At 34.0% G+C, this 27,961-nt stretch overlaps 5 protein-coding genes across 6 annotated transcripts in view; all 5 read right to left on the minus strand.

Moving 5' to 3' along the window:
- Positions 1–11,025: 11,025 nt before the first annotated feature.
- Positions 11,026–15,683, minus strand: LOC123908559 (LEAF RUST 10 DISEASE-RESISTANCE LOCUS RECEPTOR-LIKE PROTEIN KINASE-like 2.4). Of its 2 annotated transcripts, none has more exons than XM_045959235.1 (6): positions 14,771–15,683; positions 14,431–14,583; positions 14,151–14,183; positions 13,482–13,505; positions 12,487–12,544; positions 11,026–12,324 (listed from the first exon to the last, which is right to left on the minus strand). In XM_045959235.1, exons 1-6 carry the CDS (start codon positions 15,468–15,470, stop codon positions 11,100–11,102), a joined length of 2,193 nt encoding a protein of 730 aa, XP_045815191.1. In that variant the 5' UTR covers positions 15,471–15,683; the 3' UTR covers positions 11,026–11,099. The 2 variants fall into 2 exon arrangements, with proteins under 2 accessions (XP_045815191.1, XP_045815196.1); XM_045959240.1 differs by having other exon boundaries at positions 14,810–15,682.
- A 994-nt stretch (positions 15,684–16,677) lies between these two features.
- LOC123893192 lies at positions 16,678–17,367 on the minus strand. The gene is made up of 2 exons (XM_045943126.1): positions 16,871–17,367; positions 16,678–16,774 (listed from the first exon to the last, which is right to left on the minus strand). Exons 1-2 carry the CDS (start codon positions 17,365–17,367, stop codon positions 16,678–16,680), a joined length of 594 nt encoding a protein of 197 aa, XP_045799082.1.
- Positions 17,368–19,140: 1,773 nt separating this feature from the next.
- LOC123908543 (rust resistance kinase Lr10-like) overlaps positions 19,141–27,961 on the minus strand; it is a 28,358-nt gene continuing 19,537 nt past the window's right edge. Inside the window, exon 3 of the mRNA XM_045959224.1 lies at positions 19,141–19,324. The gene's annotated coding sequence lies outside the window, so the exon portion shown is untranslated. The remainder of the gene's footprint in view (positions 19,325–27,961) is intronic.
- Positions 19,323–21,045, minus strand: LOC123908574 (rust resistance kinase Lr10-like). The gene is made up of 2 exons (XM_045959252.1): positions 20,627–21,045; positions 19,323–20,457 (listed from the first exon to the last, which is right to left on the minus strand). The coding sequence occupies exons 1-2, from the start codon at positions 20,793–20,795 to the stop codon at positions 19,355–19,357; spliced, it is 1,272 nt and encodes a 423-aa protein (XP_045815208.1). The 5' UTR covers positions 20,796–21,045; the 3' UTR covers positions 19,323–19,354.
- LOC123893202 (protein FAR1-RELATED SEQUENCE 5-like) lies at positions 21,720–22,880 on the minus strand. The gene is made up of 2 exons (XM_045943136.1): positions 22,534–22,880; positions 21,720–22,440 (listed from the first exon to the last, which is right to left on the minus strand). Exons 1-2 carry the CDS (start codon positions 22,878–22,880, stop codon positions 21,720–21,722), a joined length of 1,068 nt encoding a protein of 355 aa, XP_045799092.1.

Genomic DNA, 27,961 nt, shown 5'->3' on the forward strand with positions numbered 1-27,961 from the left:
GATAGATAGATAGATAGATAGATAGAGATGAGAATGAACATGGTGATTATGTTGAACAGGTCACGTGGCGATGGAATTGTCACGTGGCGATGGAATTGTCGGAGGCATACCTATATGATTTTTTGTGAGACCCATTTATAATGATGTAAAGTTATTGGTTATGTTGCATGGGTACTCCATTTTGGACAGACCGACGCCGTACCTAGCTTTTTTTTTTTGTTTTTTTGCAATGGGTACGCGTGTGGTACACCTGTGGTACGCGCGTGGTACATCAATCCAAAAAAAAACACAATTTTTTTTCTTCTCCTTTTTTTCTTTTATTAGTATTTTTTATAGGAAGATTTAAGTTTTTTATTTGTTTATAATATTAAAGTAGTAACTACTACTAAAAAAACAATAACAAAGTATCAACTATCTAGTTTTTATTCATAGCAATCTTCGTCTTCTCTAGAGAAAGAAAAATAGTAATACTTATAATGAAAGTGCAACAAAAATGTGGGATATTCGTAGAGATGCATGAAATTTATTTAATATATAGTTGATATTCTTGAAATTGCTAGTCTTTCTCGCGTTGAACCTAACTTGAGGTCGCTCTTTTTAGTGATGATAAAGAGGGAAATCATTAACTCTTTTTGAGCTAATTGCTTTTTAATTTCATATTTTGATGTTTCGAACAATTTAAATTACTTTTAAAGTGTGATGTCATATTTTTATGTTTAATTATTTGTTTTAACGATATAATTCTATTATTTAATATATATAATTATATTTTAAAAAAATTATAAGGACGTACCCGTAATTTAGTTTTTCAAAAATGACGTACCTCGTACCGGTACCCGTACCGGATACCAGTACCGTACCCGCACACGGGCAACATAGTGTTATTGGCGGGACTGTTGGAACAAAATTGATTTAAAAATGTTTGCCCCTAAAATCTATAAAGGTTTTGATGATAACAAAGTATTAATAAACAATTGGAAGGACTAAAAATTTATTTTAAGTGCGCAGATATAAGCATCAGATAAGCTCTGAGTAAAGCTCAGAGGATGTGAATTCAGAAGTTCACAAGCGCTCAGAAGATGTTGGACTTCAGAAGTTACAACCTTCAGAGGATGAAGTCTTCAGAACTTCTTGAGTGACTAAAGTCTCATCAACCTCTGAAGATCTTTTTGATATCTGTGAAGATTCCCTTTGCAAGTCAACTCTTCTACCAATGAAGAAAAGGACCTTTCAAGCCTGATCAGTTCAGCTACTCTCGTTTTGTCTGTCCTAACTTGAGAACGTGGGTCTTCAGACTTGTTAGCTGAATAAGGAAAGTCCACTCTGCAGTAGTCAAAGTATCTGAAACTCTTACTCAGTTTAGATACAAACAAACTGCATCAAGACAGACTGCTTGAAGACAAAAGATTATTAACTCCAACGGTTCTTTTTGCAACGACTCTTTTCTGGTGGTATATATACTAGAAGGATCAGCTGCATTATTAACAACAATTAGTAAGGAATTAACGTGCGCTGAACAAACTCTGAATTCTGTGTATACAAGCTCTGAACCTCTTATCAAGTGTTTTTGCACTTTAGTCAAATACTCTGTACTATTTGTATTTGCTCTCTTTAGGTTCATCTAAGAGCATTTTGTATATTTTCATATACTTTACTATTACTTGAGGAAACTTAAGCTTGTGTGCTTAAGTGTGAAGTCTTAAGCTTGTGTGCTTGAGCATTGTTGAGAAGTCTCTTGCTTGTGTGCTTGAGCAGGTGTAATCTTGTGTGATTATAGTGAAATCCCTTGGAAGTGCAAGGGGACTGGACTACTCTCGTTTTGTAAGAGGAACCAGTATAAATTGCTTGTGTGATCTCTCTCTCTCTCTTAACTTGTTTTTTGTGTTATTTATCCGCTGCCGTTGTAGTTAAGTTAAGAACTTGAAAAAGTTTTAAACTTGACTAAAACACAATTCAACCCCCCCTTCTTGTGTTTTCACACCTTCAATTGGTATCTAGAGCTCTGGTCTGTTACTTTCACTTAACAGTGAGACAGTAAAGATCTTGTGAGAACACTATGTCTGGAGGAGACGATAGTAGCACTAGAACAACCGGTGAAGCCGGTGAGGCCAGTGGTGCTGGTGGTGGTCCTAGAAATGCTTTTGGTTTTGACTACTTAAGTAATGAATCACATGAACATAGTGGCAATAGGAAAGCCCCTATATTCAATGGTGATGCATCATTATTTGAGTGGTGGAAGGAAAGACTGTATAGCAATATTACTGCTATTGATCATGAGTTGTGGGATTTGGTTGAGCTGGGAGTAACTTTTGAAAACTTAAATGAACATGGAAGGTTGTCCATTGAGCATAGAAAGTTACTCACACCAGCTAACTTAAAAACCTACACTAAGCATCATAGAGTAAAGGACATTGTTGTTGGTGCTATTAGACATGAGGATTATGTCAGAATAGAGAACAAGTCTACTGCTAAATCTATCTTTGATTCTATGTGTGCTACCTATGATGGTAATGAAAAGGTTCAAGAGGCTAAAGCTAGTCTTTTGATAAGGCAATATGAACTATTCACTATGCAACAAGATGAAAACATTGAGACTATGTTTACAAGGTTTCAAATCCTTGTATCTGGTCTTAAAGCTCTTAAGAGAAGTTATTCCACCTATGACCATGTTCAGAAAATTCTGAGAAGTCTTCCTATTGCTTGGAGACCCAAGGTCACTGCAATAGAGGAAGCTCAAAATCTCAAGACTCTGAGTCTTGAAGCTCTGATAAGCAATCTCAGAAGCCATGAGATGGTTCTGGATGCTGACTCAGAAACTAAGAAGAAGTCCAAGTCAGTGGCTTTACAGTCAACTAGGACTACTTCTAAGGCTCTTAAGACTCAGCTTCTTGATATTGAAGAAGAATCTTCTGCTGATGGTCAAGAGGATGAGATGAATGAGGATGAGTTTGCTTTATTCACCAAGTTTCAGCAATGGAACAGATTTAACAAAAGAAATTTCAGAGGTAACAGCTCCAGAAATTTTGTCAGCAAAAAGGATGATCAGAAGAACTGCTTCAACTGTAAGAAGCCAGGACACTTTATTGCTGATTGTCCAGAAATGTCTGCTAAAGACAAAAGCAAAAGATACAGCTCAAAGAAGCAACAATTCAAGAGTAAATTGAGAAAGAGTCTGATGGCTACCTTTGAAGAGCTATCATCTGATGAAGAAGTTGAGGAAGAAGAAGAGGCAAATCTAGCCCTGATGGCTTCAACTGACTCAGATGCAGACTCAGACGATGAATCAGAATCAGATTCAGAAGTAACTGATGAGGTATTTTCTGACTGCTCTAAATCTCAACTTATAACTGCACTTAACAAGGTCATTGAGAAACATCTCAGAGTGTTAAGTAAACAAAAAGTTTTACAAGAAAAGCTTAACACTCTGACTGAACAAGCAGAACATTTTCAAGGTCTATATCAAGAAACTCTGAATAGAGTAAATGACTTTGAAAAGGGTTGTGCTGTTTGTCACAAACCTATTGATGAGCAGGAAATAGCTCTTCAACAGTTTGTGCATCTCAACCTTGGGAAGAGCAAAGCTGCTAATAGAATTTATAATGTTTTGAGACATAGAGGAGAAGGACTCGGCTATGAATATGGTAGAACATATTCAAAGCTGAAGACCTTTGCCAAAAAGGTTGGAAAATCTTGGGTTTATTATGTTGTTCCACCAAGTGAAGAGGGAAAGAATCCTGGTATTGTTGAAAATAACAATGATGATCTGAGTGATTTAGAAGCTGGCAGCTCAGAGGAACCTAGTTCCTCAGGATCTGGAAAGAAAAGTTTAGAAGATAGAAGTTGTTCAGAACCTGAGAACATCAGTTCAGAAGTTCTGAAAGCTTCAACATCTGAGACTTCAAATTCTGGATCCAAAGGAACTTCAGTACCTGAAGCTAGTCAATCTAAAAGATCAGAAGTTTTTAAAAGAAAAAATTCAAACTTCAAATCTCAGATGAAGTACAAGACTCAGATTATTTATGATTCTAGAGTCAGTAGATATAATCAATCAGAACATGGGATTGATGATAAATACAAACCCTGTAATCATAAACAATCCAAATCTTGGAACAATAACAGATTTCAAACAAAGACAAGATTTCAAAAAGGTTATTATTCCAAACCAAGATCTTTCTCTAACACTAAACAACATAGTAAGCATTTGTGGACTAACAAGCGTGGACCCAGAAGATGGGTACCAAAAGCTGAAATAATGTATCATTCAGATTTACCAACTAGGAAAGGATATGTCCTACCTAAAGTATGGAAACAAGTCCTATGCAAAGGAAGAAGGGCTTATGTCCTAGACAAATGGTTGACAAGTTCTCAAGTTAACAATCAGAACTTGAAAAATGAAGAGGAAGAATACTGGGATGACTTTATCATTAACCTTGATGAAGAGTTCTATCGCAATGATTAAAGTTGTTTCTCATACAGCCTGCCACTCAAAGAAGTATCATGAAACACTCATGGTATCTGGATAGTGGATGTTCAAGGCATATGACTGGTGACAAACAACTATTTTCTAAGCTGACTATGAAAGAAGGAGGATCTGTTGGCTTTGGAGGCAATCAAAAAGGAAAGATAATAGGTACAGGTACAGTAGGTAATTCTTCCCTATCTATTAATGATGTTTGAAGGCGTTGCCATTGAAAGAAAAAACCGTTGCGAAAGGCTAAGAGAACCCCTCGGTATAGAACGCCACAAAACCGTTCTTGTAGCCTATGGCAACGGTTTTTTAACATTACAGAACGCTTTTTTGGCGTTCTTGTAGAATGAAAATGTTGTAGTGTAAACTAATTTCAGGATTTGAGACATAGAAAAGATGAATTTAAAAGTAAAAGAGATAAAATCTTGAAATCTTATAAGGTATTCCCATGCCCATGAACAGTAAAAGTTTGTGTTTCTTTGATAAGAAGAACTAACAGTAAAATTAGAACAAGGGGTTAGCCTTAGAATCAGGGGCGGAGCCAGGAATTAAAACTTGGGGGGACCAAGTCCAACAAGTTTAATTCCGAAGAGAAAAAATAAATTTTAAGTGTTCAATATATACAAATAATTTTAGAATTTATAAGTAAATGAAATAAGTGAATTATTTTTTACCTAACCATCTTTAAACTTAATTTTTTCAATTACATTTAGAATATAGTAGTGCGAAGAAATATATCATGTGAAAAGACAAAAAAACACTTAAAAAGAGATTATAAAAATTATAGTAAAAAAAATTCATTTTGATACAATATTTTTCCAGTAAACGTATGTCTTTTAGAAAGATATTATTAATGATGAGTATTTTTTTAATAAGGTGAATACTTTGGTACTTCGGAATTTAGTTGAATACTCTCATAGATAAAATTGAATGTCATGTCATATTTTATATTAATTATATTAAAATATCATTTTAAATGCATTTTGTCTACGAGATATTGATACCTAACTAAATATCACGGTAAAAAAAATCATATTTTAATAATTCAACATTTATGATTAATGTTGGTGTAAGAATTATTTTATCTATTCATAAATACAAATTAAATCTATGATAAAATGAGAGTAATAATCTTTCATATATGTCTATTTTAATATTCTTTTATGTGATCAAGGATATGGCTTTTTATCAGCAAAAAGAAAATATGTATATAGGCAAATAAAAAATGTACATAAGCCTAATTTAATAGTATATCAATATAGTGTAAAAAAAAGTTGGAAATATTGGGGGGGACTGTGGCCACCCCTTGCCCCTACTGTGGCTCCGCCACTGCTTAGAATTAAGAGTTGGGTCTAACTCAATCCTGCAAAACCGACTTATAAGGTGAGGATTGCCCTCACTTTATAAACACTTATGCAGGTCATCTCTCAACCCTACAAAACAAGCTTGTAAGGTGAGAATTGTCCTCACTTTATAAACATTTATTCAGGTCATCTCTCAACCGATATGAGACTTCTTAACGGTCAGGGGTGTGGTTGTGTTGGTTCTTTGAGAGAGAAAAAATCAAGTGTGTGAAAGAACATGTGCAAGATCACAATCCAACGGTTCTCATGGTTTATAGCACCCAATATCCCAACCCACCTTGAGAGATATGATTGGGTTGCTCACCCTAGAATCTGTTTGTTTACCATACTTACAAGTTACAACGGTATAGAAAAAGTTTAGGAAAATAAAAAGGTATCGGAACCTAACAATCTCTAAGATCGAATAGGCAAATACAATTACAAAGAAACAATGAGACACACCACCATCGAATTAGAGCTTCTCAAAGTCACCACTATGTCTATATCAAAGTCTTTGTAGCTTCTCAAATGTTTCATTTTCATATTTTTGCTGTAATTAAAACAAATGGGCCATTGTGACAGAAACAACGTCCAAATTCATTGTCTTAGAATTATTCCACCACTAAATTGTCGCATATTGTGCGGAAAAAGACACATTATAAGGGATATATTTCGTCAACATATATCCTATTTTTCTTGTAGCGTACAGATACCGGCAAATACTTAGAAGGATCTTGTATATCTTGTACTTAGAATTATTCAAATTATAGTTAGCTTATTGTCGACATGCGGCGAGTACACCCAATGAGAGGCAGCAGAGCTAATTCTAGGGGTGTACGCGGGCCGGATTGGGTTGAGTTTAGCTAAAACCAAAACCCAAACCACATATGGTACTTTGGGTTGGGTTTAGTAAAATAACCACCCGTTATAACATTGGGCCGGGTTGGGTAAATCCATTAATTTCCGGGTTGGGTTATGGGTTACCCAAATTATTTTTCTATTTTTTTATTAAATATCTAAATGTTGAATCATCATATTTTCTCATAAAAAATAACTCAATCAATGTATCTTTTTGAAAAATAAGATAACTTTTTTTCACTATAAAAAATAATCACTCATTTTTTGTGTAAATATACTAATTTACGGGTTGGATAGCGTGTTATCCAAATGATTTTTTTGCTTTTTTTAATATTAAATGACTAAACCTTGAATCACTATATTTGTTTATGAAAATTATTCAATTTTTTAAAATTTTAAAAAAATAATGCGAAAAATTATCATATTTATTTATAAAAATTATTCAATCTTTTTTATTTTCGTAAAAAATAGTATAACTCATTTTCAATATAAAAATATTTAATAATCAAATGAAAAAATCTTTAGTATTTTCATAAAAAAATTTCAAAAAACATAGCACTAGTGGGTTAGTGGATTTTTTGGGTTGGGTCCGGTTTTACCCGAAACCCGATTTTTTTAATGGGTTTTTCATTTTTGAAATTCATATCCACTCACTTGCCTAACTCAACCCACTTTTTTTGGTTGGGTTGGGTGGGTTTGACCGAGTCAACCGGATTTGCCCAACCCATATACACCCCCAGCTAATTCACCCTCAAGAAAAATATGTGTCGGACTTTGATTTTTCAATTATTTACGTGGGTTAATTTATGGAGTCAACGTAGCTATTTCACAACCAAATGTACTATCAATTTTCTCTTCTTATCATCATATAATAATCAAAGAAATTATAGTCAATGGCTGTATGTGCATAGTCTAGTAATAAATTTTCTATGAAAGCGATAAGAAAGGATGATTGATTTGCTACTAAATTTATATTTTTGCTTTTAATTCATTGATTTTTTTAATAGTTGTATATATAATTCAGGCAAGTTCTACCATGCACCATGGTGCACAAGTCATCGATTTAGTACATATTAATGGTGGATTTTGTAAAATTCGTATTCGTTATAATAAAATTGATGACTTGTGCATCATGCACCATATGGTGCACTTTTGCATGTTAACAAAGCCTATAATTCATATTTTTTCAGCTATCCTATCCTCTTATATAAAAAAATCAGGAAAAGAAGAATTTAGAAATTTGTGTAGCATGAGAGTCGAACGTGCATCCCTTTACTTAGCAATAAAACCTTTCATCCACTAGATTCTTGAGAAAATTTTCACAACATTTTTTTCCATGTTTTTTTCATTCTTTTTATGTTGACGATTTTGCTATTTTTTTCCATGTTTTTTTCATTCTTTTTATGTTGACGATTTTGCTACTAATTCATATATTCTCCACTACTTTTTTTATTTTATTTTAATCAAAGCATTGTTAAATTGTTATGCTAAATAAAAACACCGATCATAACTCTAATATATTTGTATGAATGCTCATATTTATTTTATTATTTTTTCCAAATCATTATTTTTGAAAAATATCACTTCAAATGTAGTTTATAAAAAATATTCGAAATTTGTTGGATTGTTTATACTTTCAAGTTTACATAAGTCGGTGGAAATGAATTAGACAATGTCAATAATATAAAAGCTTAAATACTTTTGATTTGTACTCGTATGAATTACTTTATTTATTAGCATAAAGTGATATACTATAATTGATGTACAATTATTAACCGTGCGAGCGCATGGACATGGTAACTAGTTGATTATTAATATATGTATAAAAACCTGATTAATTAATAATATATTTATTTGTTCAAAAATAAAAAATGTTTGCGGTCATTAAATTTAATTAAGAGTTGATATATTAAGAAGAGACTAGTTTAATAAGACTTTGTCAAACTTTGATTGCTCAATTATTCACATGGGTTGATTTTGGACTAAAAATAGTTACTTCACAAACCACATGTACCACTCTATTCCGTTATCTTCTTATCATATTTTTTTTTAATGGCAAATATACAATATATAAATATAGAAATAAAAACAGCACAAAAGGAAAATAAAGAGTTGCCCGAAATCTTCTTATCATCCTATAATGACTATGATCCAAGAAGACTAAGTAAGTGGATATGAGTACCTAGTGAAGTTTCTATGAAACAGAAAAGAAAGGGAGATTGATTGGCTCCAAATTACGCATGTTATCATTTGCATAGAAAATGGTTGCATTTGAAAGTCCAGGAGGAAGTTTACTCTAAAACAAACGAAGGGACATATATATATATATATATATATATATATATATATATATATATATATATATATATATATATATATAAATGACACCAACTAGTTTCAAATGCTACATCTCTCAATGACATTTTAATCTATATAAATTTTATAAAATCCACCGTTAGATAGAAAGTTTATATCATATAAATCATTTGTGTAAAATTTCAGACAAATCCAAAATCATTTGATATATTATTGAGATACATCAAAATTAACGGTTTGCGCCTTTTTTTATATGTCGTTAATCTTTATGAAATCAGTGGATAATGATGAATTACAAAAATCGTGCACAAATTTTAAGATTGCTTTTTCTCATAAGGATTTGTCAGATGTTGATGCAGATGATTTTCTCTCTAAATTGAAAGTGTTGCAACTATGTTTGTCAAATGTGTTGATGTCAGCCATTGAAATTCTTGAGATTGTCAAAGTCACAGATTGTTATCCAAATATTGTAATTGTTTATCGAATTCTCTTAACTATGCTGGTGACTGTTGCATCGGCAGAAAGAAGTTTTTCGAAGTTAAAATTATTGAAAAACTACTTGAGATCGTCAATGTCACAAGAAATGTTGAATGGTCTAACCATTTTATGTATTGAGAAATATATGATAGAACATATTGATATAGAAACAATTATTAATGAATTTGCATCTAAAAATGCTCGTAGGAATTGTTTTGTATGAGTAATTCAATTTTTTTTATACCGTTTAATAGACCCAAATTTTAAAGTCGCTCATAGGCCACCAAAATCTTAGAAACGGCGCTAGTCATTAGTGATCAATAAAATACTCTCTTCTCCTTCATCTTCTCAAATTTTCATTCTTCCATAAATTTTAATAATGTCACATTATTAATGTGTGTGTATTAGGCGCGCCTCCAGCCAAAGCACAGTGTGTGCAAGTGTGATCATTGTGTGATTATGTTCCAACATCTACCACCTAATCCAACCAATTATAACAAATCACGTATCTTTAGTCAGACACAAACATCTCCAAGCAATATACTTGGAAAATGTACCTCGTCGCATGGGATTTACTAATCTCGCTTAGTGAGGTCAAATTCACTCAAAGAATTCATCTGATCAAAACTCAATTTTCTATTCTTGCGTAGCAAGTAACACTCTTTCTAAGCATTCAAGAAGACTCCTGATTTTCTTCAACCCCAATACAGAAATATCTCCAAATCACACACGATATATACAAGTGCTAGTTGAAACATTAGCACACAAGACAGGGATAAATGGGGCATTACAAACTCTACCTATACTTTCCATGTTACAACTAACAACAACCATGTTAATTATTATCTAAACAATTATGATTCTTTTATCTTGATTTCCATAAAAAAACACCATACCATATGCAGGCACCATACCATATGCAGGGTGTGCAAGGTGTGCGACGGCATCGGGCCTCAAAATTTTGAGGGTCTCAGCTCAAAATTTTGAGGTCCTATAATATTACTTATATATTATTTATACCTATAAAATATCAGATATTTATTAATAGATTAATTTTTAAGCCCTAAACTAATAGTTATATATTGTTAATGTTCATATAATATCATATGAGTATCAATAGATTAATTATCTATACTCGTAAATATAGTTTTAGTCCATTTTAATATTTCCATAAAATTTAAACTTAGATTATGAGGTTCCTTTTTGACGTTATATACAAAGATAATTATTTTGTATTTCTTATCCCATTTGATTTGATGCAATTGGTTTAATATTGATAATCTATATGTTTACAAAAATAAAAATGATTTTTTTATATTATACGCAATTTAAATCGACAGTTTTTTTTAAAAAAATTAAATTAAATTTTTTATATTAAGGGACCACTTTTATATTTTGCACAGGGTCTCCTAAAATCCGGAGACGCACCTGACCATATGATTCTAAAGATGAATTAACTTTTAAAATGTATTGTTTTTACATATTGTGCAGATGCAATACTTATATTTCAATAACTAAAGTAACAATTTCATATTTCATATTTCATATTTTACAAATAAAACATTACACTGAATTATATTATTAGGTTATAAGACAACGTAACAATAGAAATGTAAGGTATAATTTACTTGCAATTATTAAGCTGAATACTTCAATAAAGGATTGGTTGGAATTTCCTCCACATAACTGGTAGAGCCAGTATCTGATACAGTTTCATCTGAGTTGATATTAAAATTCTCTTGAATTGTTTCATGTGGATATAGTAAAGGCTTTGGAGGCATTTCAATATTTCCGATATCTCCTTCAAGCATCTCCACTACTTTGTTCATTGAAGGACGATCAATGGGTTTCAACTGTATACACCAAAGTGCAACTAGGAACATTTTCTTCAAAACATCATTAATTTCTTCCATGATAACATCTTCCATTTCCCTCTCTCTATTTTTATACAATTGATCATAAATCCAAAAGGGAAAGTAAAGTTCACTTGAATGTTCAGCTTGTGGATTCAAATTTCTTCTCCTACTTGCCATTTCAATCAAAAGCATTCCAAAGCTATACACATCAGCCTTATATGATATCCCTCCGATATTATAGTAGAACAATTCAGGAGCCATGTATCCAATTGTTCCTCTGGCTGCTGTCAAAGTGACAATGCTATTGTCAATAGGATAAAGCTTTGCAAGACCAAAGTCCGAAACTTTAGGGACGAAATTTTCATCAAGAAGGATATTATGAGGCTTAATATCAAAATGTAATATTTGCATATCACAGCCCTGATGCAGATAAGAAATTCCACGCGCTACTCCAAGAGATATCTCGTATATTTGGTTGTAAGTTAAAGATATAGCTCCCTCTTTGTTGAAAATATATTTGTCAAGTGAGCCATTGGGCATGTACTCATAGACAAGAGCGCGTTTTGATCCTTCGACACAAAACCCAATAAGTCTTACGACATTTGAATGGTATATTCTTCCTATGGTTGCAACTTCACTTATGAATTCTTGCCCAGTAGCATTTGATTTTATCTTCAACATCTTTATGGCTACAAATGGTCCACTTATTAGATTTCCTCTATACACATCTCCATAACCTCCTTCACCCAATTTTACCTTGAAACCTTTTGTCATCTGCTTTATCTCTTTGTATGAATACCTTATTGGCATAAGAGTATTACCTTGCAGAAAATCTTCGATGTTTTCATATATTGATGCATGTCTTCTTCGGTATGTATAGATCAACAACACAGAGAAAAGTATGATGCCCAATATAACTTTAGCTGCAAGGTATGGCAAAACATATCTTCCTGTAACTATTCCTGCTTTGTATATGTCAATACTTGACTTATATACTCCCTCCGTCCTAAAATAAATGACATAATTAATATTAACTTTGTGTATTATTCATACGATCTATTTTGACTTCTACTAATATATACATGCAAATATTAGCATATGAGATATTGTTTGATTTGTTTTGCTGACTTAAACAAATCATTTATTTAAGGATAGAGGGAATATTAACCTATCGTCTAGCAGATGCAGAAGTCCTACCTTATCCATGCCTGTCAGCTCCCGAAGTCCTACACATATATCATATAATTAATTTGTCACCATAAACACTACATATATTTCTAGGCATATATCCATGCCTGTCGGTAATTTTGATCTATGTTATTTAGACCATTTCCAACTGTGGTACTTATATTTTTAAATACTAGTCCTAATAGGTACTTCCATTGGAGCAAAAGCAAAATTGTATTTAGGCTCTGTTTGGTAACACAAATAAGCTAGCTTATAGCTTATTATATGAGCTTATAAGCTTGTTTCAAAAAATTAGAGGTGTTTGGTAACAAGCTTTTTGTACTAGCTTATAGCTTTTTTTCAGATGCTATTTCAAGTAGCATTTGAGCTTATAGCTTATAGCTTTTTACACTTTATTCCATTTTTACCCTTTAATTTAATAACTACCCACTCTAAAAAATAAACTACCCACTATCAATTATGTAATTTTATATTTAATAACCACTTTAAAAGCTAATTTTACCAAACACTTTAATTTCAATAAGCTAGCTTTTCAGCTATCAGCTAGCTTATCAGCTATCAGCTAGCTTATAGCTTATTTTTACCAAACGGACCCTTAATAGGTACTAGTTCTACAATAAGACATAGTACCTAAAATAATTTTTGTGTACCTAATAGGTACTAGTTCTACAATAAGACATAGTACCTAAAATAATTTTTGTGAGACTCATTTAAAATGATGTTGAGTTATTGCATAGATGTGCTACTAGTGGGACCAATTTAGAACTTTTGAAGAGGTTTTGGGTTGGAGGGATTGAGTACTTATTATATACTATTATTAAAAAAAATTATAAATGAATGATATGTACATGTGGGGCACATGCTCTTACACTACATCTTTTTATAGTTCGATCCCTTTTTCAATTCAATCAAGTGTATATCTGACAACAATGTATAGATGAAATGGAAGTCATAGTATGACTGTCATACTCATACCGTCGTAAATTCCACCAACATAATCTGCAAAAAAAAAGAAAATTACAGTGAAGTTTTGTATTTTGGTAAATAATTATATGCAGTTAATTAACTGGAAATGAATATAAAATGCTAAACTCTTCGGGGATTAGGCAAACACATAATCGGTTGGCAATTCTCTAAACATATCACCGAAACATATGTTGGCCTACTCTATCCTTTCATAGGGCATATACCCATCAACCAATAAAACAAGCCACATAGTAGATTTACATGTGGTCCCCACAAGAAACTTGTAACAAACTTTTGAATTTGCACATGTGGACTTGTATATAGCTTGTTCTCATTGGTTGATGGGTATATACCCTCAACTTATGAGAGGGTAGATTAGAAAAAACCATCTTTAATTACACTAAACATATCACCAAAGTATTTGATACTCATTTACTATTTTGGTGCTTGTTAATAAATTGTTGCAAATTAAATTTTTTTTAAAAAAAAACAATAAAAACAATAAAAACTGCTGAATATCAAATAGAGATAACTGTGGCACAAGTTTGATTTAACTGTGTCTTAATTTTGCAACGCCTAGATAGGCCACACTCAAGATTTACGTGGCAATAAGATAACACCTTTTAAATTTTTGTAGAATAACACAAAAAAAATTGAAATTAAGCAAGAGAATCTTACCATACAGAAGGCGGAACTTGGTTGCCCAATATCCTGAAAAGTGAAAATCACAATTGAAAAATAAATCATTTTATATTATATATATATATATATATATATGTTCAAATTATTAAATGAAAATAAGATAAAATAAACAGTACTTACATGAATATGAGAAATATACACAGCACAATCCATTTTCAAAATTTTCTTTTGCCGTGGGTATTTCAATTCATTTATTGTTAAACAGAGCATAAATAAATCCTAGGGTCAAAATCATTTGTGGATGAATTGGCCTTACCACAAGAGTCAAAAGGACAATAGGGTATGCCACACTGAAGCTCGCCGATGGTATTATTGAGATAGCATTCATCACAATGACAGGAGACTTGCATCCATGAAATTTCAAATCCATAGCTTAACCCCTTGTGAATATCAATGTATGAAAGATTACCTATATAAATGTGTATAATATCAATGTATGCAAAAATACACTTCGTTAAATTGGTGTTACTATTCTTAAAAGACGCTTAAAAAAATGAAGCGAGTCATATAATATGCTTGTCTAAAAGAATTTAGTGAAAAAAACTTGACAAAAAAAAAAAAAAAAAAAATCTTTCTGCGTAAAAATAACAGTTAACCTATAATATTGTTGCGGTAGTAGTGGTTCGAATTCGAACCTCCCCATAAGGATGTGAGAGTAACAAGTTTGACACGGCATTGAGGCTCCAAAATTCCAAATGGTGGGTCACCAACAATAACGTATGTGTATTGATCCACGCATGAAGCAGTATCCGCATAATATCTATCCACAACCTTACTAGGTGGACTTGTACACTTCATGTATATTACAGGCATAGATAAATCAATTATATAATAACTAGGCATGGTATCCGATACATTTAAGGTGTACTGGTATGAATTATTTTTATAGTCAAAGTACTCGGTGTATGGATACGTTTTATAATAAGTGAAATTGCGGCGGTATAAGAAGAAGCGGGGGAGAGGGGAGCAATTTTTGGGTTGAATGTTATGATCAACAATTCGGATTGTGTAATTGTTGTAATTGATTGATTCTACAAAATATTCACCATCAAATAACTTCAATACCGTAACGTTGTTCACACAATCCAACTCGTACTTATGGTTGCCACAGTGGTCGGGGTCGTGTTTTAGTCGGAATGGATAGGTTATGTTGGAAATTTTCCCACAGGAAGAAGAAACACAAGGCTGGGATTTGGGATAAGTTTTGTGTGGAAGTAGAAAAAAGAAAAGAAACATTATCATCACATATCTAGCTCTTCCTCCAAAAATAGAGAATGAATCCATATTATCGCTCATGGTCCCTAATTTTGATGCTGGACTATATAGTTTTAAAGAAAATTAAAGGAACTTACATGGAAATATGTGTTCTTAAATTGTGATGTAAATTTCCTCCGCTATTTCCTATACACCTTCAACGAGGAATTAATTGGTCTAGCTAAGGTCTAAGCTACATTCAACAAAAAGACATGAAGTCAAACATTCAGGATTTTTGTCTGATTTTGTTATCAGGTCTAAAAACATTTAGATTTTATTTTTATTTTTTTTACAAGAGGGGGAAAGCTCCAAAAGCAAAAGAAATTAATACTCCGAAGCATGCAAGTGTCGGACAAATCATCAAAAATGAGACTTTGTAATGCTTGAGGAGTCTCAAAAATATGCAAATCATAAGAATTCAAGGTTAGACTGAAGTTCGCTAACCAATCGGCAGGTCTGTTTCCTTCTCTTCTCGCCAAGTATGGTTAATCTAGACTTGACAATTCAAGTTCTTGAGAGCGCGAATGCGCCTGATTAGCGTCAGAATCCTTCCGTTGACCTTGCAATTCCCCATGACCATGTCAACTGGCATCTTTGAATCACTTTCCACTTGAAGATGAGTAATTTCCCGTCTTCGTCGCGCTAAATCCATTCCAATGTAAATTCCCTACATCTTAGCATGGAGCGTAACACAGAGCAATTTTGCGGGAAAAGTTACTCACACAGATACCATTGTTGTTGCGGAGGAGTCCGACTCATCCTGAAAGATGAATTGAACTTTTATGAGCGCCATCACATTTATGCTTGAACCTTAGGTGCCACTACGCAAGGTTATACACCATTGATAACTACTGAAAGTATTAATCACTTAGACTAGTGATTTGGGAAAGTGGGAGGTGTCTCATATCTATGGGAGTAGACTCTTGGGTAGAAGGTGCACTAGGATTAAGAAAACGCATAAACAACAATCGGTTTTGTTGTTCGTTGTAAGAGTAAGTATTAATTCAGGGTAGTGGTCTTCCTTTACTGGATTGGTATCCCCTAGAGTAGGTGTAGTTTCACTGAACTGAGTAAACAATTATTTGTGTTGTTTACTGCTTTCCTTTACAAAAGTTCACTATTTATTCCTGCATCACGCTGTCTTACAAGTTGTCCCAGACATCTTACAAAATATACATTTGTCCCAAACATCGTGTAAGACATTTGTCCTCTAAAGAACAAAATTTTAAAACAAAATATAAAAAAATGTTTAGGCATAACGATCACACAAATCTTCGGAGAGATCAACAGTTTCGGGAATGATGTTTTCTTCAATATCCACAACTATCTTTTGAGGGTGTCGTAATCTTCAATTATAGTGATACCACGAGAACAATTGAGATTGTTTTAGTTAGACATCTGATGGATGTATCTATCGGGAAATTTTGTAGGAGGTAACGAACAGTCTATAGCTATGAATCACCAGGAAGTGATTACCATTCACCCATCCTAGACACACGAGTCTCTCTTTTGATGTAGGATCACCTTCTAACGGGAAATACATTTTAGAGAACCCTTTGTTGCCCGCAAGTAGTACTACAACATGCTTATACTTTTGAGCCAAAAGAAAACCTATGTCATGCATCATCATGCACTTGTCCTCATGTGCAACGTCGGTTCCAGCAGGCTTCAGAGCGTTCTTAATGACATCGTTTCTTTGTTGACTACCGAATATATCAAGATGCTGAGCCCTGTTTTTGTTCAACTCAATAGTAAATTCAAGACAAATAATGTTGTGACCATTAGGAGATTTGCCAAGTAGGCGAGAAACAACACGAAATCCATAGTGCCTGTCGCCAACAACATCTATGATGTCTACAAAATATTCTTGTATAAAATGAGGCAACCAGTTGACTGCAACAGGACAACTACGTTTTGGTAGAGCATGCTTAGGAGACATATTTGTTTTTCATGCACTTTTCTGAGTTGATGATTGTGACAGAGGTGTGTCAGGATGCAAGGAAGGTGAACGCTTAACAGAGGCGTGACTTCATTTTTGCACCTTTAACGTTGACCTCGCTTTGAGGTGGCTGCATAGACGTTGTTTCAGGATATTATGCAAATTTAACTGAAGAAATAGTTCTTTCATTTGCAGTTGCATGCTATAGTCAGCATCTTTAAATCTAGCCTGTTTCAAATAAATAAAGACGTGTGTTAGAAAAAAAGAGTACTTTAATAGCAAAATATAAATTTTATAAAAATAACATTTTATACTGGAATAACGTCCCACTCGAGAAGGACGGCTTTCCTTAATGACATCAGCATCATCAAAACACGGGCACGTACTTCCAATGAGTGTGAATTTCATCCGGACAAATTAAATTTACCCTCTTTAATAGTCTTGGCAAGTGAACACGCACGGGTTAACCCAAATGGTGTCTTATTCAAACAACCACACTTTGATTTATCTGTACCAACATCTTCCACCTGAGCCACCTCAGCCACAAGACATTTCACCGCCTTCCTAGAAACATTTTGTAGCCTGTTGGAAAACAAAATATTTCCTTTGAGTTGTTTTCCTGAATCAATAATGCTTTTCTCGAACGACCTATTTATCTCGATTATCTACAACGTGTTGAAGTGCAAAAGTAAGTATATTTGCTATCGTCTCCACAGGGACTGGTGCGATATCGATTAAATTATCGGCGAGTATCCATTAAATTATCCGCCTCATGCCTCTTGAGATTTTGAGTAATTCATGTTGTTGAGTCAGTTACTTGTTCTGCAAGTAACAGAAATACAGAATAGTTTGTTACAAACTGTTGCTTAGGTGTCAAGTAATGGATAAGTTTGTTTTTTTTTTTTTTTTTTTTTTTTGAAAACTGAAAATATTATTGAAAAGCAAATTATGATACACACCCCAAGTCTTTTTGGACCTGGTTCATAATAGACACAGGAAAGTTATTGGGCCAGTATCTATTTGGCTCAATTAAAGCCCAACGTGCCATAACATGTGCAGCGCTATTGCCTTCCCTCTTCACCCACGAAATAGAGAATGAATCGTTGTTGTCGAGAACCCTAGCGCAATGCTTCACAATCTGACCCCATTGAGTTCGCGCATAGTGTTAGTTAGGGAGTTAATAAAAATTTTAGAGTTTGTTAGAGTGTTAGTTAGAAGTTAGTCTCTATCTAGTTGTGTTTCTTGTGTCTTACGAAATTTGTGTAAATACTTCAATGCATTTTCATTAGTGATTGTACTTTCAATTTTTGGCCCATTATAGTAGAAGAATAAAATTCCTCTCTCTCTCTCTCTCTCTCTCCCTAAACAATTCTAATCTTTGTTAAGCCAATTTAAATTGTTCTTCATTCTTCTTCTCCTTTCTCCTTGCTTCTGCAAATCAAAACCAATTTGTGTAAAGTGTGTGTGTGTGTGAAGCGCGTTCCGCGCCTATTGTGCGGAGTGTGTGTGCTTGTGTTTGATCAATTGCTGCGCTAAGAATGCCCATGGCAGATTTGTATCTCTTCTTAGTCTGTTTTTTTCTTTTGAGCATTCTCCAAAAATATTAAGATGAGATCGAGTTAATTCATAATTTCCCCTTGCCAAACACTATAAACTCATTTATTATATGTTAGTTTATCAACTATCGGTTTTTTTTTATCAGAGTCATAATGGTTTCATTGGATAAACATAGCCGGCAGTAATTGGTTGCAGGGCATTTTCCTTAGATGTTTTTTCTGTCCAATAGATATAGAACAACATTTACTATTGAAGTGCATCCAGATTAACATTAAACATGAATACTTATAAGACATCAACCTTCGCACACCTGACATTTATTTTTTTTCTTTTTGGAACGGAAAATATTATTAACAATAAATAGATCTCCGCACAAGACGAACATTGACCTGTAAAGGACCAGACATTTTTCTAATTAATGTACCTTATCTCATTCATGTATAGCTTCCAACTCTAAGGTTGAAAATTTTGTTTGGGTTTCAACAACTCTAGAAATTGTTGAGTTAAAAGGGTTTGGTGGCACAATCAACTTCTCTTCTTCTAGAGCCTCTAACATTTGCAGCACAACTTTTATAGATGGACGATTTATTGGGTGCCACTGAATGCACCATAGTCCTACAATTGCAAGTTTCTTTAAAATTTTATCATCTTCTTCTCCTTCAATAGTCATTTGCATATCTTGTCCTTCAAGTAGATTATGAATCCATTCGGGATACAAAATTTGAAAATTTTCTTCAGATAGTTGACCGATATTCTTTCTTCCTCCAATCATTTCAAGTAATAACATCCCGTAACTATATATGTCAGCTTTATACGATACATTTCCAAAGTTTCTCGAAAATACTTCAGGTGCAATGTAACCCAAAGTCCCTCTAGCAGCAGTTACTGACACTACACTTTGATTTTTAGGACACAATTTAGCCAAACCAAAATCTGTAATTTTTGGAACAAACTTGTCGTCTAATAATACATTATGGGGATTAATATCGAAGTGAAGAATTCGTTGATCACAACTCATATGAAGATACTCAATACCTTTGGCTATGCCGAGAGCAATTTGTTGTAGCTTCTCCCAACCGAGAAAGCGATCAATGTCATCAGGTTTGGTTATGAAGTTTTGTAATGAACCATTCGGAAAGAAATTATAAACAAGAGCACGATAGCATCCATCAGCACAAAATCCAACCAAGCGAACCACATTGATGTGATGAACTTTTCCCATTGCTTTCACTTCGTTAATGAACTCTTTTCCATCGCCCTCTGCGTTGTTTAGCATCTTCACAGCCACAAGTATTTCATTAGATAATTTACCTTTGAAAACTGCTCCGTGAGCTCCTTCACCTAACTTTTCCCTAAAACTATTTGTAATCCTTTTTATATCAGTATATGAGAATCTCGCAGGGTTGAGCGTCCTATAATCCTCTAAGAACTTTTCAATTCTAGTCTCATCTTCACCTTTCAGTTTAAAATAGGTATAGAAATGCAAACATGCTGTAAGAATCAATGTCACCAAAACTAAACCCACGAACCCAACTGCACAAAACAACACTACATTTAGTTTACATTTTTTTCTTCATCTCTCTATGATCAATAATCAATAGTATTTTTACAACTTTCCGTGAAACTTATTTTTAGAAAAAAACACAAAAAGTCGTATTTCAAATTATTATTTTTACTTAAAATTTTGAATGGAGAGAGTTACCTGTGACATATAGAAGTATCTTCTTAGTTGGTTTGTGATGACGATCAAAACATTCTATCTCACCATCTTCAGTTCCGTTGTTTTTAAGTTTACACATCTTACCTTCTTCTTCACACTTGCTACAATTGGGTTTTGACCATGTCAAAACCAACTGATTATCATTTACCATCCAGTATAACGCTGAAGAAGTAAAATCTGAAGTTTTAGTGCAGTCAATTGGGTCCAAACCAGAATTTAAGAGTGTATCACTAGAATCAACAACAATAACCGGGCAGAGTGATGAACTACAATGGAGGATGGTGAAGTTATACCTGAATCCGGGACTCTCAGAGAAATGAAAAGGAGAAATTGGTGAACGAAGGAGCTTTACAAACTGTCTAGGAAGACAATTTTCAGGGTCAGTTACGTATAGATGGTGGTCCGGACAATTTTCACATGTTCTTCCTTCATCACGTGAAAAATATGAGAACAAGGAAGTCCACGAGAATCAAACAACTGGCACGAACATTGGAATGTATCACCATCGTAAACAACTGTTCTTTCATACACATCCCAACAATATTTAGTCAATGTATAAAACTTTGTATCTCCAATTACCTTTTTATGCTTAACAATCAATTCACCGGCCTTCATAATTTCTTCTTTCACTTCTTTGAAAATCTCCGTTGTATAGATTTTAGCGGCATTGCTCTCGATCAAACGTAGTTGATTTGTCAACACAGGTTCTGAAAACTTTGACTTAAAATCTTCAACAAGTTCATTGTTTCTGAAGCCTCTCAGAGCCTACTCAAAATTTTGCATAAATTCAAAGATGCATCCTTTCTTTCTGACATAACTCTTTATTATTGCATTGATTGCTTCGCATTGAGACGTAGTTCTTATACGTCCAAAAAACTTATCCCGCAGGTATGCAGTTGCCCATAGTAACTTGTTCTCGTAGGTTTTAATAACCCAAGGATGTCCTTTAACTCCATTTTCTTTAATCATCTCTGCCAATACTCTTCAAAATCATCCTTTGAAAAATTTGAGAACATGGATTTTTTAAAACCCTTCAAAAAACCTGAATTCTTCACATTCTCACCTGCATTCTTATTCAAATGTCAGGCACATAACCGATGGGTCGAATCGGGGAAACCTCTTTTATAGCCTCCCTCATAGCCCCATCTCCATCTGTCACCACAGCTTTTGGGTGTTTATTTTCCATACACTCCAAAAAACAATTCAACACCCACTTATACGTCTCCGTGGTTTCATCCGATACCAACGCAGCGCCAAAAATTATTGTTTGGGAATGGTGGTTACAACCTGAAAATATAACCAATGGGAGGTTGTATTTGTTCTTCTTGTATGTTGTGTCAAATGCAACCACATCTCCAAAACAGAAGTAGTCAGATCTACTGGTCCCATCAGCCCAAAAAAGAGACTTCATCCGTCCATTACTACTGTTAGCAGCATATTCAGCATAGAGAATGGGATCAGTAGCTGACTTTGCATTAAGATAATGTAGCGATGCGGCAACATCACCATCTTTAACAATATCACGCATTTTTTTATCAAAATAATTGTAAAGATCTTTCTTCGTAAACCCAACACCACCATATCCACCCTTCTGAGCAACCATGTACCCCATAATATGACAAGTTCTAATTCCACGTGACTGCATACCATCAACCTGAACTCTATCTGCTTCACTAATTTTACGATAAATCGGGTGTAAGTGCACAAACCTAGCTGATGTTAATTCATGGTTATGAGTCTCTTCAAACACAGACACTACAAATCTACCCTTATCGGCTTTGTCTATCACACGAAACCTAGCCGTGCATTTCGTACGTGTCAAACGTCGGTGCTCTCTTTTCCTATCTAACCTAGATATGTGTCAAACATCGGCTTTGTTATTATTTTACTTATCACCACTTTTCCTAACGGAAAAACCTTTACATTTACTGTATTGATAATAAAATTCATAAGCTTCGTCAGAACTACCAAAATCCATACCACGAATTTCATCAGCAGTCATAGAATTAATATGTACAGCTCTTTCACCTATAGATGCTTCATCATCAAAATCATGGTCATTGCCATCATCATCACCATCATCATCATCATGGTGGTCACCAGTATCATCGCCATCATCTGACCTATCATGCCCACTGGATACCGAATAGTTGGAATCCTTATCATCAGATGTATGACTATCAGTTGAACTAACTTCATTCGAATCAACATCTAGAGATTCATCATATTCTACCATTGTTGTGAACCTGAAACACAACAATTATCACCATCAATAACAATACCTCCAAAATTCATAAACAAAATGAAAGGTAACTAACACAACTGAAAATCAAATTTATACACACACAACTAATTTTATACAGAAAACAAATTAAAGCTAATTCCCAGATTAAAAATCAAATTAATTCTTAATAACTAATTACAAATAAAACTGCAATTCAATTTCAGCATGAACCCTAACTCCTAAATGAAATCAAATTGATTTTCTGCATAAACCCTAATTCCCAAATTGAAATCAAATTAATTCTTATGCACACACAAACTATTTCTGTTTCGTATTTACCTTATGCACACGCACACGCAAACTTCTTTCACAAACTCGCCGTCGAATGGAGTTCCGTTCAAACTCAGAAGAAGGAAAACGATGAGCTAGCAAGTTCGTCCAACAATGGCGAGCGTATTGGAGGTTAATGTTGTTGTTTACACTTTGTTGGTGATGAACACAAACTCAAACTCAGAAGACAATGATGTTGTGTCTTTGCTGGTGATGAACACAACCTCAGAAGAAGGAAAACGATGTTTGATTCAAAAAAAATACAAAATTTATTTTGTCATGTTTTTGTTTTTTTATTTAATTTTAGTTTTAATTGATTTACAATCATAATTAAAATTAACAAAATATAAATATTGGGGTAATTGTGTAAGTTTTAATATGTAAGGGACTTAGTTGAAATATTAGAAGATGCTAAGATACATGGTAAGTACCATACATGAGAGTTGTACCATATCATTCAAAGTTGGTCAACATTGCATTCTTATTGGCCAGTTTTGGAATGTACCAAAACATTCCAATTAAGGAATGTACCATAGAATTTTCCAAAAAATAAGGGTCATGTTAACATGTGCACTAATGGCACATGTTAAGGTATCTAAAAATAGAAATTTTACATTTAATAAAATAAAAGAATTTAATGTTTAAAAAGTATAACGCACAAGTTACAAAATAATATTATTACATTTGTATTCTTAACATGTGTCATTGGGCATTTTCCGTAAAAAAAAAGTGTCATTGGGCATTTCGATCCTCGGCAGTGGTGATGCCTGCTGCAGTTTGTGCACCGTTGGATTATGGCATGCTCCATCTTTTCCTTCAATAGCGCATCTAGCCGTAGGTTGTGCTAGTGTGTTTTTTTTTTCTTTTTAAGTTATTTTAGGTAGTGTACAACATGTTTAATATTATATTTTTATATTAATTATAAATTCATTTTTAGTATCTCATTTGATAGTAATTTTTTGGACTAAATTAACAAAGTGTATTTTTGCACATTATCTTTCTAGTATACCCTAATTTTAATCCACCAATAAATTCTTATTTTTATGCATACACTTTTTCTTTCAAATAAATTTAATATATCATGTAAAAAAAATAAAATTAATATGTTATGTACCAAAAAAAAAATTAAAAAAAAAATATAATTTTCCAAATATATAAAATTAACTAGTTTTATTGAAAAAAAAAAGAGTAATTGATAATGGCTATAATCGACAAATCATACTCTTAAAATATCAAAATGACAATTAAATAGAAACGATAAATTCGACGTAAAATGACACTTAAAGAAAAACGGAGGGAGTAAATTTTTAGGGACCAAAATGGTGGTTTATCTTTTGTTAGTCAATTATTTTTTAAAATAAATAATAATATTAAACATGTTGTATAGAAGAAATAATTTCTTTTGGGTCTTAGTATAGTAAACGCTGCATAACAGCCAAACAAATGTTATTCCAATTAGCTTGATGCCAATGTTTCATTTTCATATATTTGTTGTAACTAAAAAAAATGTACCACTATGACAGAACCAACCAAATCCATTGTTTGTCCACACTTCCTACACCCGAATTTATAGATACCACATAATTCTTTATTAATAAATAGGGAGATTTGAATGTACCGGTACATCAGATCGGTAAATTGATAAATTAGCGATTATTTTTATGAACTAAAAAACTATTAGCCGATTATTGTATTTTAGAAATAATAACATCACAAGAAAAAACACAATTTTATTGTTTATAAGCATTATACGAATTTTTCTAATATTTTTTTTAAAAAAATTCAATATTGGCTATTATGATGAATAAAAATTAAAAAATATTGAATTTTATATTTTTGACAGTTTTGATGAATAATATATAGTTGCTATAATTATTTTAATGATAAGAAAATTAATTTACTTTAAAAAATATTCATTTACCTTGTTCTGGTAAAAAACAAGGGGGTTTGTATTATTGATCAAATGGTGTGATTACACTCAGTTCAATCCCAACAACCCTGGGAGTTTAATAAGTCAGAAAAAATCCCCCTTTACAAATGAGAGTATGGAGCTATTTATAGAGCTTCTAGTCTTCTTCTCCAAGCAAGGGTTCCTAAAAATCCGGTCCTTAGCATCTTCTTCGGTGGTATGGCGTGAAAATAGGGATGAGAACCTTGGTCTCCAAGTTATGGCGGTTGCGAGAAGTTTATTTCTTCCTTCTTAAGTTAGCGGTTGATACAAGGAAGGAGAAGATATTTTCAGTAACACAGAATCCACCCTTTTTTTGGCGTCGCCTTAGAGTTGCAGGTCACGCCCTAGCTTCTAATCGCCTATTGGGTATTTTTGGGTTTACTTGATTTGGGCTTATAATCCTTTTTTACTCTAATTGGGCTTACTGGATATTTTCTTAAGCCCATTGCCCAGTCCACAGCCCCCCAAGCACGAGGTCCAAAGGAATGAAGTGCTTGAGTAGGGTTCGAATTTTCCCTCTAAAACCTGTAGCGCGGGAAGAGTTTCATCACGTTCCTCCCCACTTTCTGGCGCACGTTCTTGTACTCCTGGACCATGTTTGTCAACCGCTTCTCCATTCACTGATACCACGATGGGATATTTTCTCTATAAAATGGAGTGTTTGATAGAATCAACTCGTCACATTCTCACCTGCTCTCTTGAAAGCTTTTCTTATGCAGTATGTCTCCTAAAAGCCTTCCCTTTGAATGTGGTCAGTCTCCTGCTTCCCCCGTCATTAAACGACTCCGCCGTACGCTGAACCTGAGTACGGAGGACTTAATGGACGATTTTGGTGAATTCTCGGAGTTTGTCAAAGAACTTAATGATTATTGCTGGAGGTTGACCAAGGAAGAGAAACGTTTTCTTGACAGTGTGCTGCGTCTGGAGAAGGAACTGAAGGATAGTGCATCCTTTGTGATCGCTGTGGAAAATGTGAAGGAGTGCCACGCCGAAGTCACTGAAGCTGTTGACAGCCAGATAGAGATTACAAAAGAGACTATGGGTGTGCAAGAGGAGATCTTGGGGATATATATGCTTCAATGAGGAGCGCAGAGTGGATGATCGTCTGGCGATGCTGAATAAGGAGATGAAGCCGCTGGTGAAGAGGAAGAGGGCTCTTCAAGGCGAGATTAGGGATGACATTGCTAAGTTGATTACCCGGCGCCATTCTTTGGTGGACCTTCTGGACAAACAAAGCGAACTAAGAGAGGATCTGAAGCCTATTGACGAGAATATGGTGAAGGCGAAGAGGGTGAAACGGGCATTGGAGGAAATGCACCGTATCGCCGTTGCCGATGCTGGTGAATTGGGGAGTTCTACCATGCCATGAAGTCTTTTGTTTGCTCATCTTTCCGTTTTGTGCTTTTCTTTCTAGTATTTGTAATTTGCTTCCGGATTTTGGGATCTTTGTTATTTTTATTCTGTTTCTTTGCTTCCGTTGTATTTCTTTTGTACGAATTAAGCAATTTCCTTTACTTATGTGTTGCTCTTCTGTCCTTTTTAGTACCGCCTTCCTTTGCAGTCTTTAATAACTAAAATGGGTCAAATTTTGACTTCTTGGAAACGTAAAAGTGACATTTTTCGAGATGGTCAAAACTCGGTGGTTGCAACCGTTCAAGCATTTATTACTACCGTTAATAACGATGTTAAGGTTAAATATTGACTATAAATATCACCTGCTCAAAACTCGAATTTTTATCATCTTGTTTTGAATCTTTAAGTACCTGCTCAAAACTCGAATATGGAAAATAATAATGCGAAAAAACCTGTTGCTAGAAGTACTCCGCCTCAGCGGAGGAAGAAAAGAGTTGAGGTTTCAACCTCTAACTCCGCTCGCTCCCGGAGGTCTAAGGATGTCAAAAAGGTGGAGGTTATCGTTCTTTCCTCGGATACCTCCGCTTCTGGTAGTGGTGATGAGGATTATGTTTCGTTTCTGGAGACCTATGTTCCTCCTGAGCTTCGTGCTTCCTCGTCCAGTGAAGAAGAGGGGTCCCGGGTCACCGTGGAATCCAAGATGACTTTCCCTGGGCCTGTGCAAAAGGATTCGGAGTCTGATTGATAGGATTTTAGGATTTCTCCATGTAGCCTTGGTTTCTCTTCGTTGTACTTTCCATTTTCTGCTAATAATAAAGATTTTTCTTTCTTGCCTTGAGTAGAATGCATTACTTTATGTCTTGTCTTTCCTTGATTTTTGGCTTTTTCTCGTTTGGCGTTGTTATGGATATCTTTGTTGCGCCCCAAAGGTGAATCAATCTTTTTATCCGGCGGGATAATTAGTCCTTTTTGATCGTTTTATTAAGGGCGCCACTCTACCCGCCTGTAGGCGTCGTATTTAGTTATCTGACGATAAATCTTCTAAGGTTTATTCTCGAGATACGCGCTTTGACACGTACGTGATCTGACGATGAACCTTACAGCTTCAAATTAACTGTTCGGAATAAAGTCTTTAAAATAGGGGTTTTACTCTTTCTTTTCCCTTTACTTCTTCTGCAAAATCTTCTACTCCCATTCCGATCCAGTTTACGCTCTCTTCTTCACTCTCTTGATAAAGGTTTTCAACGGTCTCCATTTTAAGACGACTTTTATCTCCCTGCTTCGAAGTCTTCCTCCGTTTCATAAGGTATTTCACTTTATACCTTTCTTCTTTTCGTTAATTAGGACTGTTCTGAGTAGGAACCCTAATTTTTCTAATTAGGTTTAGGACTAATGGTTATTTTGAGGGAGCTAGATGAGGATGAGGGGAGAGTTCCTATTTCTTCTCCTAGTTATCTCG

Source organism: Trifolium pratense, linkage group LG1 (genome assembly GCF_020283565.1).
Source record: "Trifolium pratense cultivar HEN17-A07 linkage group LG1, ARS_RC_1.1, whole genome shotgun sequence".
In the NCBI taxonomy this organism is placed as follows: domain Eukaryota; kingdom Viridiplantae; phylum Streptophyta; class Magnoliopsida; order Fabales; family Fabaceae; genus Trifolium; species Trifolium pratense.

Coding starts and splice junctions, on each gene's coding strand:
- LOC123893192 (XM_045943126.1), bottom strand. CDS start 17,367: ATGTCTCCTAAGCATGCTCTACCAAAACGTAGTTGTCCTGTTGCAGTC. Junction 16,775..16,870: donor GTGATTCATAGCTATAGACT/GTTCGTTACCTC, acceptor CTATAATTGAAG/ATTACGACACCCTCAAAAGA.
- LOC123908574 (XM_045959252.1), bottom strand. CDS start 20,795: ATGGTAAATGATAATCAGTTGGTTTTGACATGGTCAAAACCCAATTGT. Junction 20,458..20,626: donor GATACTTCTATATGTCACAG/GTAACTCTCTCC, acceptor TGTTTTGTGCAG/TTGGGTTCGTGGGTTTAGTT.
- LOC123908559 (XM_045959235.1), bottom strand. CDS start 15,470: ATGAGCGATAATATGGATTCATTCTCTATTTTTGGAGGAAGAGCTAGA. Junction 14,584..14,770: donor CTACCGCAACAATATTATAG/GTTAACTGTTAT, acceptor ACATTTATATAG/GTAATCTTTCATACATTGAT. Junction 12,545..13,481: donor TGTTGGTGGAATTTACGACG/GTATGAGTATGA, acceptor ATATATGTGTAG/GACTTCGGGAGCTGACAGGC.
- LOC123893202 (XM_045943136.1), bottom strand. CDS start 22,880: ATGGTAGAATATGATGAATCTCTAGATGTTGATTCGAATGAAGTTAGT. Junction 22,441..22,533: donor GTTAGGAAAAGTGGTGATAA/GTAAAATAATAA, acceptor ATGCACGGCTAG/GTTTCGTGTGATAGACAAAG.